General features: G+C 34.9%; 1 protein-coding gene across 9 annotated transcripts in view; it reads right to left on the bottom strand.

Moving 5' to 3' along the window:
- Positions 1–16,045, bottom strand: part of KIF21A (kinesin family member 21A) — a 160,858-nt gene that overhangs the window by 43,008 nt on the left and 101,805 nt on the right. For 6 of the 9 annotated variants that reach the window (XM_043967831.1, XM_043967835.1, XM_043967828.1 and 3 more), the window contains 5 exons: positions 15,543–15,696; positions 15,203–15,397; positions 3,972–4,073; positions 1,920–2,085; positions 1,441–1,461 (listed from right to left, as the gene is read on the bottom strand). In XM_043967831.1, the coding sequence (XP_043823766.1) occupies positions 1,441–1,461; positions 1,920–2,085; positions 3,972–4,073; positions 15,203–15,397; positions 15,543–15,696 (638 nt within the window). The remainder of the gene's footprint in view (positions 1–1,440; positions 1,462–1,919; positions 2,086–3,971; positions 4,074–15,202; positions 15,398–15,542; positions 15,697–16,045) is intronic. The other 3 variants (XM_043967833.1, XM_043967829.1, XM_043967832.1) reach the window with 1 other exon arrangement.

Raw genomic sequence — 16,045 nt, 5'->3', positions numbered from 1 at the left:
ATTTTAATTTTAAAAAGAAATGAAATGAAGTCTTTGGAATGCTATAAAAAAGATTAATATACCGTTTCAATCATCTGAAAATTATATACACATATTTACGTGTGTATGTGCATGTGTGTGTGTGTGTGTGAGAGAGAGAGAGAGAGAGAGAGAGAGAGAGAGAGAGAGAGAGAGAGAGAGAGAGAGAGGGAGAGGAGAAGAGAGAGACACAGAGAGAAAGAGGGGGGGGGAGGGGGGAGGGAGAGAGAGAGCGCGCACACACAAGAGCCTGGACCTGAGATTTCAGTGGAATTTGATAACATTAACAATGAGGACACTTCTTCCATGATGACTTTTCAGTACCTGTTCTGTCGTAGAATTTTGACAGGACATTGAAGGATTAAGGGCCCAAAGTCCTATAGTCAGTTTATATCAAGGTCATAACTTGAACTCAGGTCTCCCCAATTCTAAGGCTGGCTCTCTGTCTACCCTGCCCTCCCTTCACACAATTATTGGAAAATCACATCATCTAAACATTGCTGATTATACCATTTAACTAGTTTAATTGTGAATTATAATGACTATTTAATCCACGTGGTCTGAACACAATTTTCCATTTAACTTTTCAGTTGCGTTTCCCTGTCCTTTACCTATGAGACTTTAAAGAGATTTTAGTCACTTCTTAAATTTTCCAATATAAAATTAATTTTGTAAAAATAACACTTCGTGGAAAAAGAACATTCCAAAAGAACCTTTCAGATTTTACCTTGCTGATGAAATTTATCTAATACCTCTGGGTATTCAGGTGCAAAGTCAAATACAGAAAGGCTGAATTTCCTAATATTATGTGTAGAATTACTCTTCTTAAACTGACAAAAAATAAAATTCCACATATAAGCCATGGAAGCAGTTTGAAATGCATGCTTGTCTCAATTTTTCAATTATAAAAATTATAAAATAAAAAATTATAAAAACACAAATACCTTAGTATACAACACTAACATTGATTAATAACGACATAATATGCAAATTCACAAAGAGCTTATGTTCCAAAATAAGTTACTTTGTAATGTTAAAACAAGGAATAGAAGTTAATAGATATGTCCTTAATTAATACTGACTCTACATTTCATTTATCTCGGCTGGAAGGAGAACATAAATGAAGAACATAAATGAAATCACAAGTTCTATAAAGAAATAGAAGATAGGAAGGTAATTAACGAAGGTATATTTCTTGCTTTTACCGTAGGGTGGTTAAGTGATGAATTGAAACACTAAATAGTTTTGAATTATGGGTAAAAGTAACTCTGTGATGAGTACATTTACAAAAACAGTACATGCAAAAGCAGTTGACTATTTAAAAAAACAACAATTACAACACTAAGATGCACCACAGTTAGTGAACATGAATAATTAGTAATTCATGCAGCTGTAGAGTACACAAAAAGCTAATATACTTACCTAATGATATGCTATCTAGATCTGTGTAAACAATAGTAAAAAGGAAACAAAAAGCAACACTCCAATCAAAACAGATCCAACTTCAAAAATTCCTGCATAAAATAAGACTATGTCCTGTTTAACTTCAGGAGAAGCAGAATAGATGCGGTAGCAAACACAATTCCATCCAAATATACATAAAGCAAGTAATAAAATCTGTTTAATGTCTTAATAGTCTTAAGGACATTCAAGAAGCTTAGTTGAATTTTTTAAATCACAAAAATGATAAATGGGATTAAATGTATTTTTAAGTGATTTTTCCTTCTGTTCTGGTCTATCTTCAAGAGTCCCTGCATGCAAATTAAAAATAGAATAATTTTCAGAAGCATAAGTAAATACAGCATCTATTCACAAAAGTAATAGAAAAAATATCTAGCACAGCAGGCAGCATGAGCTAAACAACCATGCATTGTATTAAACCAAAATGTAATCAAAATTACCTTGTAAAGCATGTCCTAGTAAAGCATCTAGCTCAGGATTTAATTCTGCTTTTTCTTTCAACATATGGAATAAAAGCTGATTTTGAGTGGCACTAGTAATTTCTGTTTGCTTAAGTCGACCTTCAAGAACTTTAATTTGGGCCTCTTTCTGCGCTGCTTGGAGACCCTGAAATATAACCAAAAATAAAAATTAAGAAATGGCTTCTTTGAAAACATGAACAAAACATTTCTCCTCAAATATCTGTATCATTGAAAGAAGATAATTCTCACCATGGGAAAAAGGGATATGAATCATAAAACAATTTAACATGAATTAGCCATAATCATATTTTTTACTCATTTCAGAATAAGAGGAGAAAGATGTCTTCCAGTCCCAGGTTTCAAATTAAAATGAAACCATACATTTAGATGTTCTTAATGAACATCTAAAAATGAGTACTAAGCCAAAGCAATAATGCTGGGATTCTTCAGACTTATAGGGCTTTTTATCTTTGCTTAGTGAAAAAGGGAAATCATTTTAGCATCTTTATCTGTTCTTTAGAACAGATACTATCTTAAAATAGTAAAAGATAAGCTAATAAAAAACAAATAGCAAAAGTGATTTCTGCTAGCTTTAACTAGCTAAAAAAGGATACATTACAAATGAGGGTCTAAAGTGAAGAAAACTAAGTTTCATAGTGGAAATTAGGTAAGTAGTTAGAAGTAAAAGAAGAGTTAGGATTTTAAAAGTCATCTAGGGGCAGCTAGGTGGCACAGTGGATAAAGCACCGGCCCTGGATTCAGGAGGACCTGAGTTCAAATCTGGCCTCAGATAGTTGACACTTACTAGCTATATGACCCTGGGCAAGTCACTTAACACTTATTGCCCCCCCCCAAAAAAGTCATCTAGTTCAAACTCTTATTCAATGTAGTAATTTTCTGCGCAGCATCCCTAAAAGATAAGCATATAAATTGTTTCAATAAGTCTAATTCTTGCTATACAGATATACATGGCTGGGATATATAGCCATATCTCATACAACACTTGCCAATCAATGTTTTTTCACAGTAACATCATTAATACATAGAATCCTAGAGTTAGAAAGGACCACAGATTCCTGACTAAAGCATGATGTTATAAAAAGGCCTATCTTAACTTTCCATTTGATTCTGTAGATCACCTATGACTGACAATTCCAGTTAGTACCTACACAAATCACTTAACCCTGTTTGCTTTCCTCATCTGAAAAATAATAGGGAAAAGGAAATGGCAAACTACTCCAGTATCTTTGCCAAAAAAACCCCAAATGGGGTCACGAAGAGTCTGACACAACCAACTGACAAAACAACAACTACCTAAGTCCAATGATATGAACTCCCCATAAAAATCAGTTTGAAAATAAAAGCCATTCCTGAATTGCTAAATGGTCAAAGGATAAGACCAATACACAGTTGTAAGGACCAAAAATTTTAAAAGGTTCTGATCACCACAAATCCAGAGGACTCATGATAAAATATGCTACCCACCTTCTGATAGAAAGGATGGACAATCTGATGGTTTGCCACCTCAGGGAGGGGGAAGAGAGGGGGGAGAGGAGGGATATATAGTTGTTAATCAATAAAAATTGGAACCTAAAACTATAAATAAAAATGTTTACTTTATATGTATGTGTGTGTGTGTGTGTATAAAGTATGGACTAAGAATTCAGATTGAGACATTTCTGGGGACATATCCAATACAAGAATTTGTTTTGCTTGACTATACAAGTTTGTAATAGAATTTTTTTTTTTAGCTTTCTCAACTTGGGGACTAAGGGATGGGTGTGGGTAGAGTACTAGGGAAAAGGTGGAAGGAAGAAAAAGTGGGTCTTCATTAAAATAAAATAAAATTTAATTTAAAAAAATCAATTTGACATATACATTAACATGTTTTCACAGAACCAATGAATGTTATTAGACATGGTAGAGGAGCTTACATAGAACTGGGCTGGATTTGACCAACATATTCCAGGATAGTATAAAAATATCATACTATATTTAGTATACTCACTAAATCATGTATTCATACTTTACCTTATTAATGCCCATTGACAGAAAATGGTCTAGAAGATACCGAGCTTCCGTAAGAGTACAAGCATTTATCACTGCTGTGACATCCAGGGTCTCTCCTTCTTCCTGAAGAAAAAACAAAATTGTGAACATTAATTTGAAGTAAATGAATTAACAACTATACATTGAATGCTCACTGTCTTCAATGTTGTAACAACTAATTTCTGGTAATGTAAATATTTTAACTTTTATACTACCATAGACATATGTAACTGAAAAAGTAGACATCATTTACTAAGAACAATAGAGTTGAATACTACTATGACAACTCTAAAATATAAAAATCAACAACAACAAAAAAATCACAAAAGGAAAGCCTCCAAACTATTTAGGTAGATCTTTTATAGAAGGTTTATGACAAAACATGGAAAAAATTCACAAAGGATTAGAAAATATAAAAGAACAGTAATCTCCATTAGTGGAAGTAGTACCTACTAATGACACTGCTAACTTGGAAAAGCATAAAACGTAGTCTCTGCCTTTAACATGCTTACAATATGTTAGAAAGAAATATGTGAAAAGAATTCTCTTAGCAATGAATTAATTGGCTGATTAAATAATTAATTAATAATATGAGGCAACACAAGGGACATATGAATCATAAGTCAGAAGGAAAGACTATGTCAGCGAAGGGTATCATAAAAGTATAGAATCCCAAAGTCTGAAGAAGCCAGAGAGACCATTTATTCCAAGTCTTCCCTAAGGTATGAATCTGTAGTATTAAAAAAAATTGCATTCCTACTTCATGGTAAGAAAATTATTCTTTTCTCTACTTTACAGGTGAGAAAGCTGGAGCTTTATGTAAGGTCTGAGCTTACCATTAATGGTTTGGTATTTAGCTATGTATTTAGTATGGAAGAGAGCATTCTAGGAAAGCAGGAACACATGATCAAAGCCATGAAGGAAAGAAAGAACATTCTCAGAGGGAGGGGTAAAAGAGTAATGAATATCTATTTGGTTAGAATGAAAAGCATTATCTAATGGGAAATAAAGTTGGAGAAATAGGTAAAAACTAAATATTGGAGAGTATTAAAATTTTGTTCCTACTTCAAAGTTATTTAGAATAAGAGATATTGAACAAAAGTCCCTAACCCTTAAGGTTATCTCTGTTCTCCCTCACTTCTGGAGCTCTTAGCACACAGATGGTATAGGGGTTGGATAACTGGTCAGAAGGAAATTATTATAGAAGATCCTTTGCTGGCATGGAGGGGTGGGAGAAGGGCAGGAATCTGTTGAGTTGCCCATAAATGGTCTTGGGTTGCAGACAGCACAGTAGAGAATGTGGTCATAAGGGAGAGGGGTCCTGGGTCACAGTCCAGGGTAGAAAAGAGAGCTTGTGGTTGCTCACAGACCAAGAGGGCAGTGATCACACCTCTCCTTAGATCATACCATCTTAAAAGAACTGAAAATTTACAGCCTTCCTCCCTCCTCCCCCCTGCCCTTCCCCAAACAAGTCTTTAAAGAGAAGTACAAAAAATCTGAAGCTTGGGATTGTGTCCCCAACAGAAACATAAAAAGGTAATCATGAAAGAGAAATTATAAGTGGTTCAATAAAGTTAAACTTTACATTCCTATATGGGAAACGTGATCTTTGTAGCTCCTAAGAAGTTTATCATTATTAGGGTAGTTAGAAGAAATGTACAGAAGACATGGGTATGAGTTAACTTTAATAGGATGATATTTTTAAAAATAAAATTAAGGGGTAAAAAGGAGGGATGCCCTGGGAGAAGAGGGAAGGGAGAAATAAAAGTATCTTTCATAAGAGAGACATGAAAGAGCTTTTTTAAGTGGTGGAAGACAATTCTTGAACCTTACTCTCATCAGAATTAGCTCAAAGAGGGAATAACATACACACTCAGTTGGGTATAGAAATCTATTGTGCCCCACAGGGAAATAGGAGAAAGAAGGGAGGGACAGATTGCAGGTATGGTGGATAGAGAGAGGAAGCAATCAGAAGCAAAACACTTGAGGGAAAGGGTGAAAGGAAAGAGAAGGCTAAACAGAGGAAAAATAGGATGAAGGGAAATATACAGTTAGCAAACATAACTGAAAAAAAAATTTATAAGTTTTTCTGATAAAGGCCTCATTTCCCAAATAGAGAAATCAAATTTATAATACAAGTCATTCCCCAATTGACAAATAGTGAAAGGATGTGAACAGGCAGTTTTCAGATGAAATCAAAACCAGGTCATATGTCATATGAAAAATGCTCTAAATCACTATTGATTAGAGAAATGCAAATTAAGACAACTGTGAGGCACCACCTCACATCTAACAGATTGGTTAATATAATAGAAAAGGAAAGAGACAAAATGTTGGAGGGAATGTGGGAAAATTGGGACAATAAAGAAATGTTGGTGAAATTGTGAACCAATTCAACCATTCTGGAGAGCAATGTGGAACTATACCCAAAGGACTATAAAACCATGCAAACCTTTTGACCTAGCAATACCATTACTAGGTCTGTAGCCCAAAGAGATTTTTTAAAGGTGTGGAAAGAGAATAAGGACCTATTTGTACAAAAATATGTATAGCAGCTTCTTTTGTTGGTAGTAAAGAATTGGAAATTGAAGGGATGCCCTTGTAGTATATACTTGTGTTATAAGAAACTATGAGCAGGATGTTTTTAGAAAAACCTAGAAAGATTTACACAAATTGATGCACAGTGAAGTGAGAAGACCCAGGAAAACAGTATACACAGTAAAAGCAATATTCTATGATGATCAACCGTAATTACTTAGCTATACAATGATCCAAGACAATTCCAATGAAAAATACTATCTGCCTCCAGAGAAATAGCTGATGGGGTCTGAATGCAGACCAAAACACACTATTTTTCACTTTAGGTCTGTTTTCTTTCACAACATGACTAATATGTAAATTTTTTTATGAATGCACATGTATAACATGTATCAAATGGCTTAAGTCATTAAGTCTCAGGAACAGGGAATGGGCAGGTGAGAATTTGGATCTCAAAATTTTAAAAAAGGAATAATAAAAACTATTTTTACATGTAAATGGAAAAAAATTCAAAATTAAAAAAAAATACATGCAAGGAGAGAAAGTATGGAATATTGGAGAGCCTTGGAGAGCCAGTTTTGGAGTCAAAATCTGGCCCTGACAAATCCTGCCTAGGTGATCACGAGCAAGTAATTTAATTTTTTTTTTCTGTTTAGAATTTTATTTTCTAAATTACATGTAAAAACAAATTTTGACATCAATTTTTTAAACTTGGTGTTCCAACTTCTCTTCCTCCCTCCCTTCCTACCCCCTAACCCCAAGATCTCAAGCAATTCAATCTAAGTTATACATGAGTAGTCATGGAAAACATCTCCACATTAGCTAGGGTGTGAGAGAAAACATATAAAAACAAAACTTCAGATTAAGGAATTGTCAAAAAAAAATGTGTTTCAATCTGTTTTCAGATATCATCAGTTTTCATAAGTCCTTCAGAGTCATTGGATCATTGCCTTGCAGAAAATAACCACATGCTTCCCAGAAAATAATCTTACATTATTTTTTTGTTTTGTTTTGTTTTTCATCTTACACTATTGCTGTTATTTTGTATATGGTACATTTCAGTCTGCTTCAGTTCATGTAGGTCTTTCCAGGTTTTTCTGATAACATCCTGTTCATCATAACTTTTATACAGTACCTTAAACTTGACAAAGAATTTTCTTCATAATTGCACAGCAGAGTAGGTAGCATATGTTTTGCCATTATAGTCAATCATCATAACTATTTCCCTCTATCCTATTCCTTTCCCATGATATTTACTCTATTTTCTATCTTCTTTTATTCCTCCTCAAAACTGTTTTACTTCTGACTGCCCCCTCCCCTGCTCTGTCCTCCCTTCTTTCACCCTTCCCTCCTTATCCTCTTCCCCATCTACTTTCCTGTAGGGTTAAATAGATTACTCCTCCCAATTGGGTGTGTATGTTATTACCTCCTTGAGCCCACTCTGATGAGATTAAGGTCTGTGTTCTAAATTTTTCAAAGTGTTTTGCTTTTTACTGCTCCCTCTCCCAATCTGTCCTTCCCTCAGTCCCCTCTTCACGCCCACCCCCTTATCTCCTTCCCCTCCCTCAGGGCAAAAATATATTACTATACCCACTTGAGTATGTATGTTATTCCCTCTTTGGGCCAATGCTGATGATAGTAAGATTCACTCACTCCCCCACTCCTTCTCCCTCTTCCCCTCCCCTCCATAAGCTTTTTTCTTGTTTCCTTCATGTGAACTACCTCTCCTCAGTCCACCTCTCCCCTTCCTCCTCCCCCAGTACATTCCTCCTACCCCATAACCCTATTTTAAAGATGTCATCATGGGTTAGCTAGGTGGTACAGTGGACAAAGCACCAGCCCTGGACCCAGGAGGCCCCAAGCCCAAATCCGGCCCCAGACATAAAACACCCCACCCTGCTTGCCTCACAAAGAACAAGGATAAACAAAAAATAAATGCTTTACAGATATTATCCCTTCATATTCAATTCACACCTGTGCCCTTTGTCTAAGTATATTCCTTTCAGCTGCCCTAATACTGAGAAAGTTTTTATGGGTCAGAAGTATCATCTTCCCATGTAGGAACGTAAACAGTTTAATCTTTTAATATCCTTCATGATTTGTTTTTCCTGTTTACCTTTTTATAACTTTCCTTCACTGTTCTCATTTCTCTTTTCATTCTTTCCTCCACCTCTAAATCCTCCTTCTATCTCTCCTACTTTCTCTGTCCCTGTTGAGTGCTTCCATGGCCTGAGACCAATTCATCTTTTTCTTGGAAGCTTTGAATGTTGGGGCCCTGAGGTTGTTATCCTCTTCTGAGGGTGCACCCTGATCTCCCTTGTAGCTAAAGAAACTTTCTATAGTTCTCAACTTTCTCTGCTTGCTCATCTTGCTGTCTTTTACTTGACTTTTAACTCCCTCTTAAAGTGGGGCCCTACTTCCAAGCTATACTGTCCCAAGTTTTGGTTTGAGGGAGGGCAGGTTTTTCTCTTCCCTGGCCTGTTCTCTGGTCCGAAGATAACCTCTAGCTGTGATAAAATAATGGAATTTGGCAGATACTCAAAGCCCCACCTAGAGATTAATCTAAATTGTTTGAATTAAGTGAGAGTGATTGACTGCTGATTAGCCTACTTTAAGTTAACTAGATTATAACCACACCTGGCTAGCCCTTAAGAAGGTATTGTTGGGGGCGGGGGGGGGGGGGGGGGCAGCTAAGTGGCGCAGTGGATAAAGCACTGGCCTTGGATTCAAGAGGACCTGAGTTCAAATCCAGCCTCAGACACTTGACACATTTAACTAGCTATGTGACCCTGGGCAAGTCACGTAATCCTCATTGCCCTGCAAAAACAAAAAAACAAAACAAAGAAGGTATTGTTCTCAGAAGCTAAGGACTTTGAACTCAAGTCCAGTGAACCAATGGATTTGGATGACTTCTACCAAACAGCTTGAAGCAGTGTGGAAGGACCACCTCTGCTCCAGACCTATAAAAAGCTTCCACACCCAGTTTGGAGGAGTTCACAGCTGATTTGGAGGCTCAGGGGTAGCATGCCTCTTGTGCAGCATGCCTGGGGTCTGTGTCGGTGCAATCTTGGGGTTGGACTCTGTTCTCAGCCCAGCACAGCCCCCTTTAATCTGTGTTTTGCTGGAAAATAATTTCATCCTGTCTTTTTGTGGCTTTTGCTGCTCCATGGCATTCTTTTATTGCTATTATTGGGGTAATTTTGTCAGGAGCTCTGTACATTTAATGTCTTTCCTCCACCATCTTGGCTCTGCCCCCACAAGTAATTTAATTTTGCAACACTTCAGGAAACTCTTTAAAATATAAATGGAAGAAGACGTGTCTATCTACATTGGTGGAAAGGAGTTTATTAAACTGGAAAATCCTTATACTAATGAAATAACAGGTTTGAACCTAATAATAACAATAATAATGCAAAACTTTCAGTGATTCCCCATTACCTATGAAATAACATATAAACTCAGCATTCCATCAAAAGTCTACACAACTTGGCTATATTTTCTAGTACTCCATTACATATACTATATTTTGTAACCAAATCTTACTATTCCCCATTCCATAATCTCATAATCTCATCCTGATCTTGCATTTCCAGACCATAAATCCTAGAATGAGATTTTTCTATTATCTTTCTCTGTTGAAACAAGACCTAGCACAAGTATAATCTCCTCTATTAAGTCTTTCTGATTTTCACATCCCACTTCAAACTATATAAATGACCTCTCCCTCCTTAAGTATTTCATATTATTTTATTTGGACCTCTCAGGTCCAAATAGGAACACATGGAACAGGAAGTTTGAACTATGTTTGAAGTATGGTAAATGTATGTACATTTACCATGTAAGTACATCTCATGTGCCCATGTGAGATTACATAAATTGTACTGAGGTCCTGTCTAAGGTTTGTACTGAGGTGGTCAGCAACAGTCTTCAAGGAGAAAGACAGAGGCGTGGAAGAGAGAAAAGACTGTAGCAAAGGCAGCCCAGGGCCAAGAATGCTCAGAGACTTCAGTATAGGCAGTGTCATGAGCTACCCCTGACTGACAAGTGGAATATAAACCCCATAGTTAAGGAACTTTCCTCCAGCTATGAATCCCAGAAGCTGAGGGAATGTCTTTTTTCACTTCCCATTTTCTCTATACTCTTTCTCCTCTCCAAAGAGATTTAAATCTGAAGTTTCCTGTTTCATTGTTAAGTTACCTTTTTACTGTTTCAATGATATTTTTGTTAAGCCTACAGCTTTATGAGGAGACTATACTAGACATTCAGCTTCCTTTCTCCATTATGACAGGTAGTAGTTACATTATCATATTCTATCTTTGTATCATGGTGATTTGTCTATATATCCCATTTACTAGAACATGTTTCCTGAAGATACAGACTTATTTTATCTTTGCATCCCTAGTATCTAACAGAGGACATGAACATAGATATTTGATAACTATTTTTTAAATTGCTAAATTTTTGAACTAGTTATAACCTTTAAAACACTTCAAATAATAATGATTTATTATTACTTAAAGCACCTAATTTTAAATATAGATATTTTTATATAACAAGAATATATAGTTAAAATCAAGTAAAATGAAGTATGTAGATTGAACAAACTAACTCAACAGTCCTCCTCACAGTGCTGAAGAAAGTGCCTTACAAAACATGCCCTAATAAATGTGCTGAAATACATATAAATTTCATAGGGCAGAGAGTAGAAATCTATCATATCCTATAGGGAAGTAAAAAGGGAAGGGATAAGAGAAAGAGCAGAGTGGAAGAGGGTACTGATAGAAGGGAGGACTGGGGGAGATGGTGGTTTTTTGAGGAGGGACAGGGTGAAAGGTACGAGAGAGAGAATGATAAAGGAAAAAATAGTATGGAGGGAAATATGCAGTTAATAATCTTAACTATGAGTATGAATGGGATAAATACCCATGAAATGGAAGCAGGTAGCAAAATTGATTAAAATAGAAAATCAAACAATATATAATTTACAAGAAACTCATTTTAAACAGAGAGACACACACAGAGGGTGTGGGGTAAGGGGCTGGAGCAGAATCTATTATGCTCCAACTGAAGTGAAAAACAAAGGGTAGCAATCATGATCTCAGACAAAGTAAAAGCAAAAATAGATCTAATAAAAAAAGATAAGGAAAGAAATTATATCTTACTAACAGGTATCATGCACAATGAAGTAATACCAATACTAATCATATATGCACCAAATGGTATAGGATATACATTTTTAAAGATGACGCTGAATGAATTACAGAAGGAAATAGACAGTAAAACTATACTAGTACGGCACCTGAACTTTCCCCTCTCAGAACTAGATACATCTTAAAAAAACAAAAACAAACAAGAAAGAAGTTTAAGGAGGTGAAAAGAATTTTAGATATGAAAGATCTCTGAAGAAAACTGAGTAGGAATACAAATGAATTTATGTTTTCTCAGCAGTACATGATACCTACCAAAAAAATTTACCATGTATGAGGGCATAAAAATATCACAACCAAATGAAGAAAAGAAGAAATATTAAATGTACCCTTTTCTGTTCATAATGCAATAAAAATTAAATTCAATAAAGGGCAATGGAAAATAGATTAAAAATTAAACTATGAGCATAATTGACCATGTCAATAATAAAATCAAAAGAAATCATATGATTATCTTAATAGAGGCAGAAAAGGCCTCTGACAAAATACAATACCCATTCCTATTGAAAACACTATAGAGCATAGGAATAACTGGAGCTTTCCTTAAAATGACAAGTAATATCTATCTAAAATCATCAGCAAGGGGGCAGTTAGGTGGCTCGGTGGATAAAGCACAGGGCCTGGATTCAGGAGGACCTGAGTTCAAATCAACACTTACTAGTTTTGTGACCCTGGGCAAATCACTTAACTCTTATTGCCCCACAAACAAACAAAAATAATAATAAAAATAAATTAAAAAAATAATTTGGATGCTATGTTTAGTATTTATAAAATCAAATCAAATCATCAACAAGCAATATCTATAATAGAGATAAACTAGAAGTCTTAAGAGTGAAGCAAGAATGCCTATTATCATCATCATTCAATATTGTACTAGAAATGATGGCTATAGATTGCAATAGAAGAAGAGAAAGTGAAGGAATTAGAATAGGCAATGAAGAAACAAAACTATCATTCTTTGCAAATCATGTGACAATATACTTAGAGAATACTAGAGTATCAACTAAAAAACTAATTGAAATAATGAACAAGTTTAAGAAAAGTTATAGGATATAAAATAAACCCCCACAAATCATTAGTGTTTCTAATTTCAAGTCCAGCAGTAAGAGATAGAAAGAGAAATTCAATTTAAAATAATTGTAGACACTATAAAATATGTGGGAGTCTACCTTCCAACACAAATTCAAGAACTATATGAACACAATTACAAAATACTTCTTACACAAATAAAGTCAAACCTAAACAAGATCAAAAGGTCAAGAATATCAAAGGAAAAAATGTGAAGGAAAGTGGCCTAGCCAGATCAGATTTCAAACTATATTACAAAGAAGTAATTATCAAAAAAATCTGGTACTGGCTAAGAAACAGATTGGTGGATCAGTGGAAAAGATTAGATATACAGTATGTTGTAATAAATGACCATAGTCATTTAGTGTTTGATAAATCCCAAAATTCAAGCTTTTGGGACAAAAACTCATTATTTGACAAAAACCACTGGGAAAATTGGGAAACAGTATGGCAGAAACTAGGTATGGACCAACATTTCACACTGTATACCAAGATAAGGTCAAAATTGGTACATGATTTACACATGAAGGGTCATACCATAAAGAAATTAGGAGATCATGGAATAGTCTACCTGTTGGATCTATAGATAAGGGAAGAATATAGGAACAATGATGATATAAAGAGCATTACAAATTATAAAATGGATAATTTTGATTTCATAAAATTAAAAGTTTTACACAAACAAAACCAATGTAACCCAAAATAGAAGGAAAGAAGAAAACTGGGGGGGGGGGCAGAAATTACAATAATCATCTCTGATAAGGGCATAATTTCTCAAATATATAGAGAAATGAGTCAAATTTATAAGAATACAAGTCATTTCCCAATTAATAAATGGTCAAAGTATGTGAACAGGCAGTTTTCAGATGAAGAAATCAAAGCTATCTACAGTCAAGAGCAAATGCTCTAAATCACTATTGATTAGAGAAATGCAAATTAAAACAACTCTGAGGCACCACCTTATACCCAGAGCAATATGACACCAAGGCTAATATGACAGAAAAGGGAAATGATAAATGTTGGAGGAGATGTGGGGAAATTGGGACACTAATGCCTTGTGGGTGGAGTTGTGAACTGATTCAACCATTTTGCAAAGCAATTTGGAACTATGCCCAAAGAGTTATAAAACTGTGCAAATAGCTAGGTGGTGCAGTGGATAAAGCACCGGCCCTGGATTCAGGAGGACCTGAGTTCAAATCTGACCTCAGACACTTGACAGTTACTAGCTGTGTGACCCTAAGCAAGTCACATAACTCTCATTGCCCTGAAAAAATAAAAAAAAATTTAAAATTTAAAAAACAAACAAAAAACTTTGATCCAGCAATACCACTACTATGTCTGTATCCCAAAGAGATTAAAGGAAAAAGAAAAGGACTTATATATACAAAAATATTTATAGCAGCTTTTTTCGTAGTGGCTAAGAAATGGACATTGAAGAGATGCCTATTAATTGGGGAATGGATGAACAAGTTAAGGTATATGGTTGTAATGGAATATTATTGTGCTATAAGAAATGATGAGGAAGCAGATTTCAGAAAAACCTGGAAAGACTTACATGAACTGATAGAGTAAAGTGAGCAGAACCAGAACCAGAACACAGTAACAAAAATATTTTTGCAATGAACACCTGTGAATGACTTAAATATTCTCAGCAATACAATGATCCAAGACAATCGCAAAGGACTCATGATGAAAAATGCTTTCTTCTAGAGAAAGAATTGATAGTGTCTGAATACAGACTGAAGCATACTATTTTTCACTTCCTTTCTTTTTTCTTTTCTTCCTTTGTTCGGGTTTTCTTTCAAAAAATAGCTAATATGGAAATGTTTTACATGTATAACCTATATCAGATTGTTTACTGCCCAAGGGATAGATGTGGAGAAGGAGGGAGTAATAGAATTTGGAACTCAAAACGTAAAAAAAAAAAAAAAAAAGAATGTTAAAAAATTTTTTACATGACTTGGGGAAAACAAAATATTATTTAAAAATAAAAGACAAAAATAAGAATTTGATACAAGCACTTTCAGAGGACCAACTTTAGCATTTATGGGCATAGTGTTATGATATTATGATACATTTATTGTTTGTTTTTGTTTTGCAGGGCAATGAGGGTTAAGTGATTTGCCCAGGGTGACACAGCTTAGCTAGTAAGTGTCAAGTGTCTGAGGTCACATTTGAATTCAGGTCCTCTTGAATCCAGGGCCAGTGTTTTATCCACTGCACCACCTAGCTGCCCCAGAGTAGATATAAACAGCTAAACCATATACTACCTTCACTTCTACATGTTTACCAGTTCATAGAAAATTCAAGTATTTTATGTCAAAAATTTTAAATTAAATGTTAATTTAAAAAATTTTCTACTACTCTAAGTCATCAAGTATTTTTTTTTTAATTACTGACCTTTGCTTCTTCCATCTGCATGATATTGGCTTGACAATCAGAAATACTATCGTTGATGTAATCTATATTTGCAGTTAGTGACTCCAGCTCTTCATTGATGTTAAGTACATTCCTATCACTATCTCCATTATCCTTGATGATTTTTTCCTTTCTTTTTGAAAGTTTTTCTCTTCTTTTTGTGAGTTCTTCACGTTGCTATTGCCATAAAAAATGGATATAAATGAAATAATCACAAAATCATCAAGGTTAATTAAAAACAAACTTTTAAAATATTTGTGTATTTGATCATGGAGAGAGTAATTTGAAAATAAAATCAAAATTGAACTATTATATGTCATACCTTGAGAAGTCTATTCATATCAGTCTCCATATTTGAAATTGTCATTCTTTGCATAATAATGTCTGTGACCCTACGCTCAAGTAGCTGCCATTTCATCCGGGCTGTCTTTGATGTAAACACTCGACTAGTCATTCCCTTTCTCTGGTATTTATTTCTGTAAAAATTTGTAAAAAAAAAACCATTTCTGAGTTATGAAATACAAACTTTTTCATTTATGTTAGACACAGGATACAAAGACAAAAATTGAACTGTTCTCATCCTCAAGAAGCTCCTATTCTATCTGAGCAGACAACACATATATCCATAAGTTTATGCAAAGTATTTGGCGGGTGGGGAGTGAGGAAAAGTTTCACATAGAAGGTGACAACTGAACTGAACTTTAAAGGGAACGTGGAATTCTAAGGGGTAGAAATGAGGAGGAAGTGCATTTCAACTACAGAAAACACTCTGTGAAAAAGCATGGAGACAGGAGAAGGCAAATGTGGTGTGATATGTGAGGAACA

This window comes from Dromiciops gliroides, chromosome 5 (genome assembly GCF_019393635.1).
Source record: "Dromiciops gliroides isolate mDroGli1 chromosome 5, mDroGli1.pri, whole genome shotgun sequence".
NCBI classification, from domain to species: domain Eukaryota; kingdom Metazoa; phylum Chordata; class Mammalia; order Microbiotheria; family Microbiotheriidae; genus Dromiciops; species Dromiciops gliroides.
The sequence above is the reverse complement of the archived record's forward strand: the minus strand, read 5'-3'. Positions and strand labels throughout refer to the sequence as shown.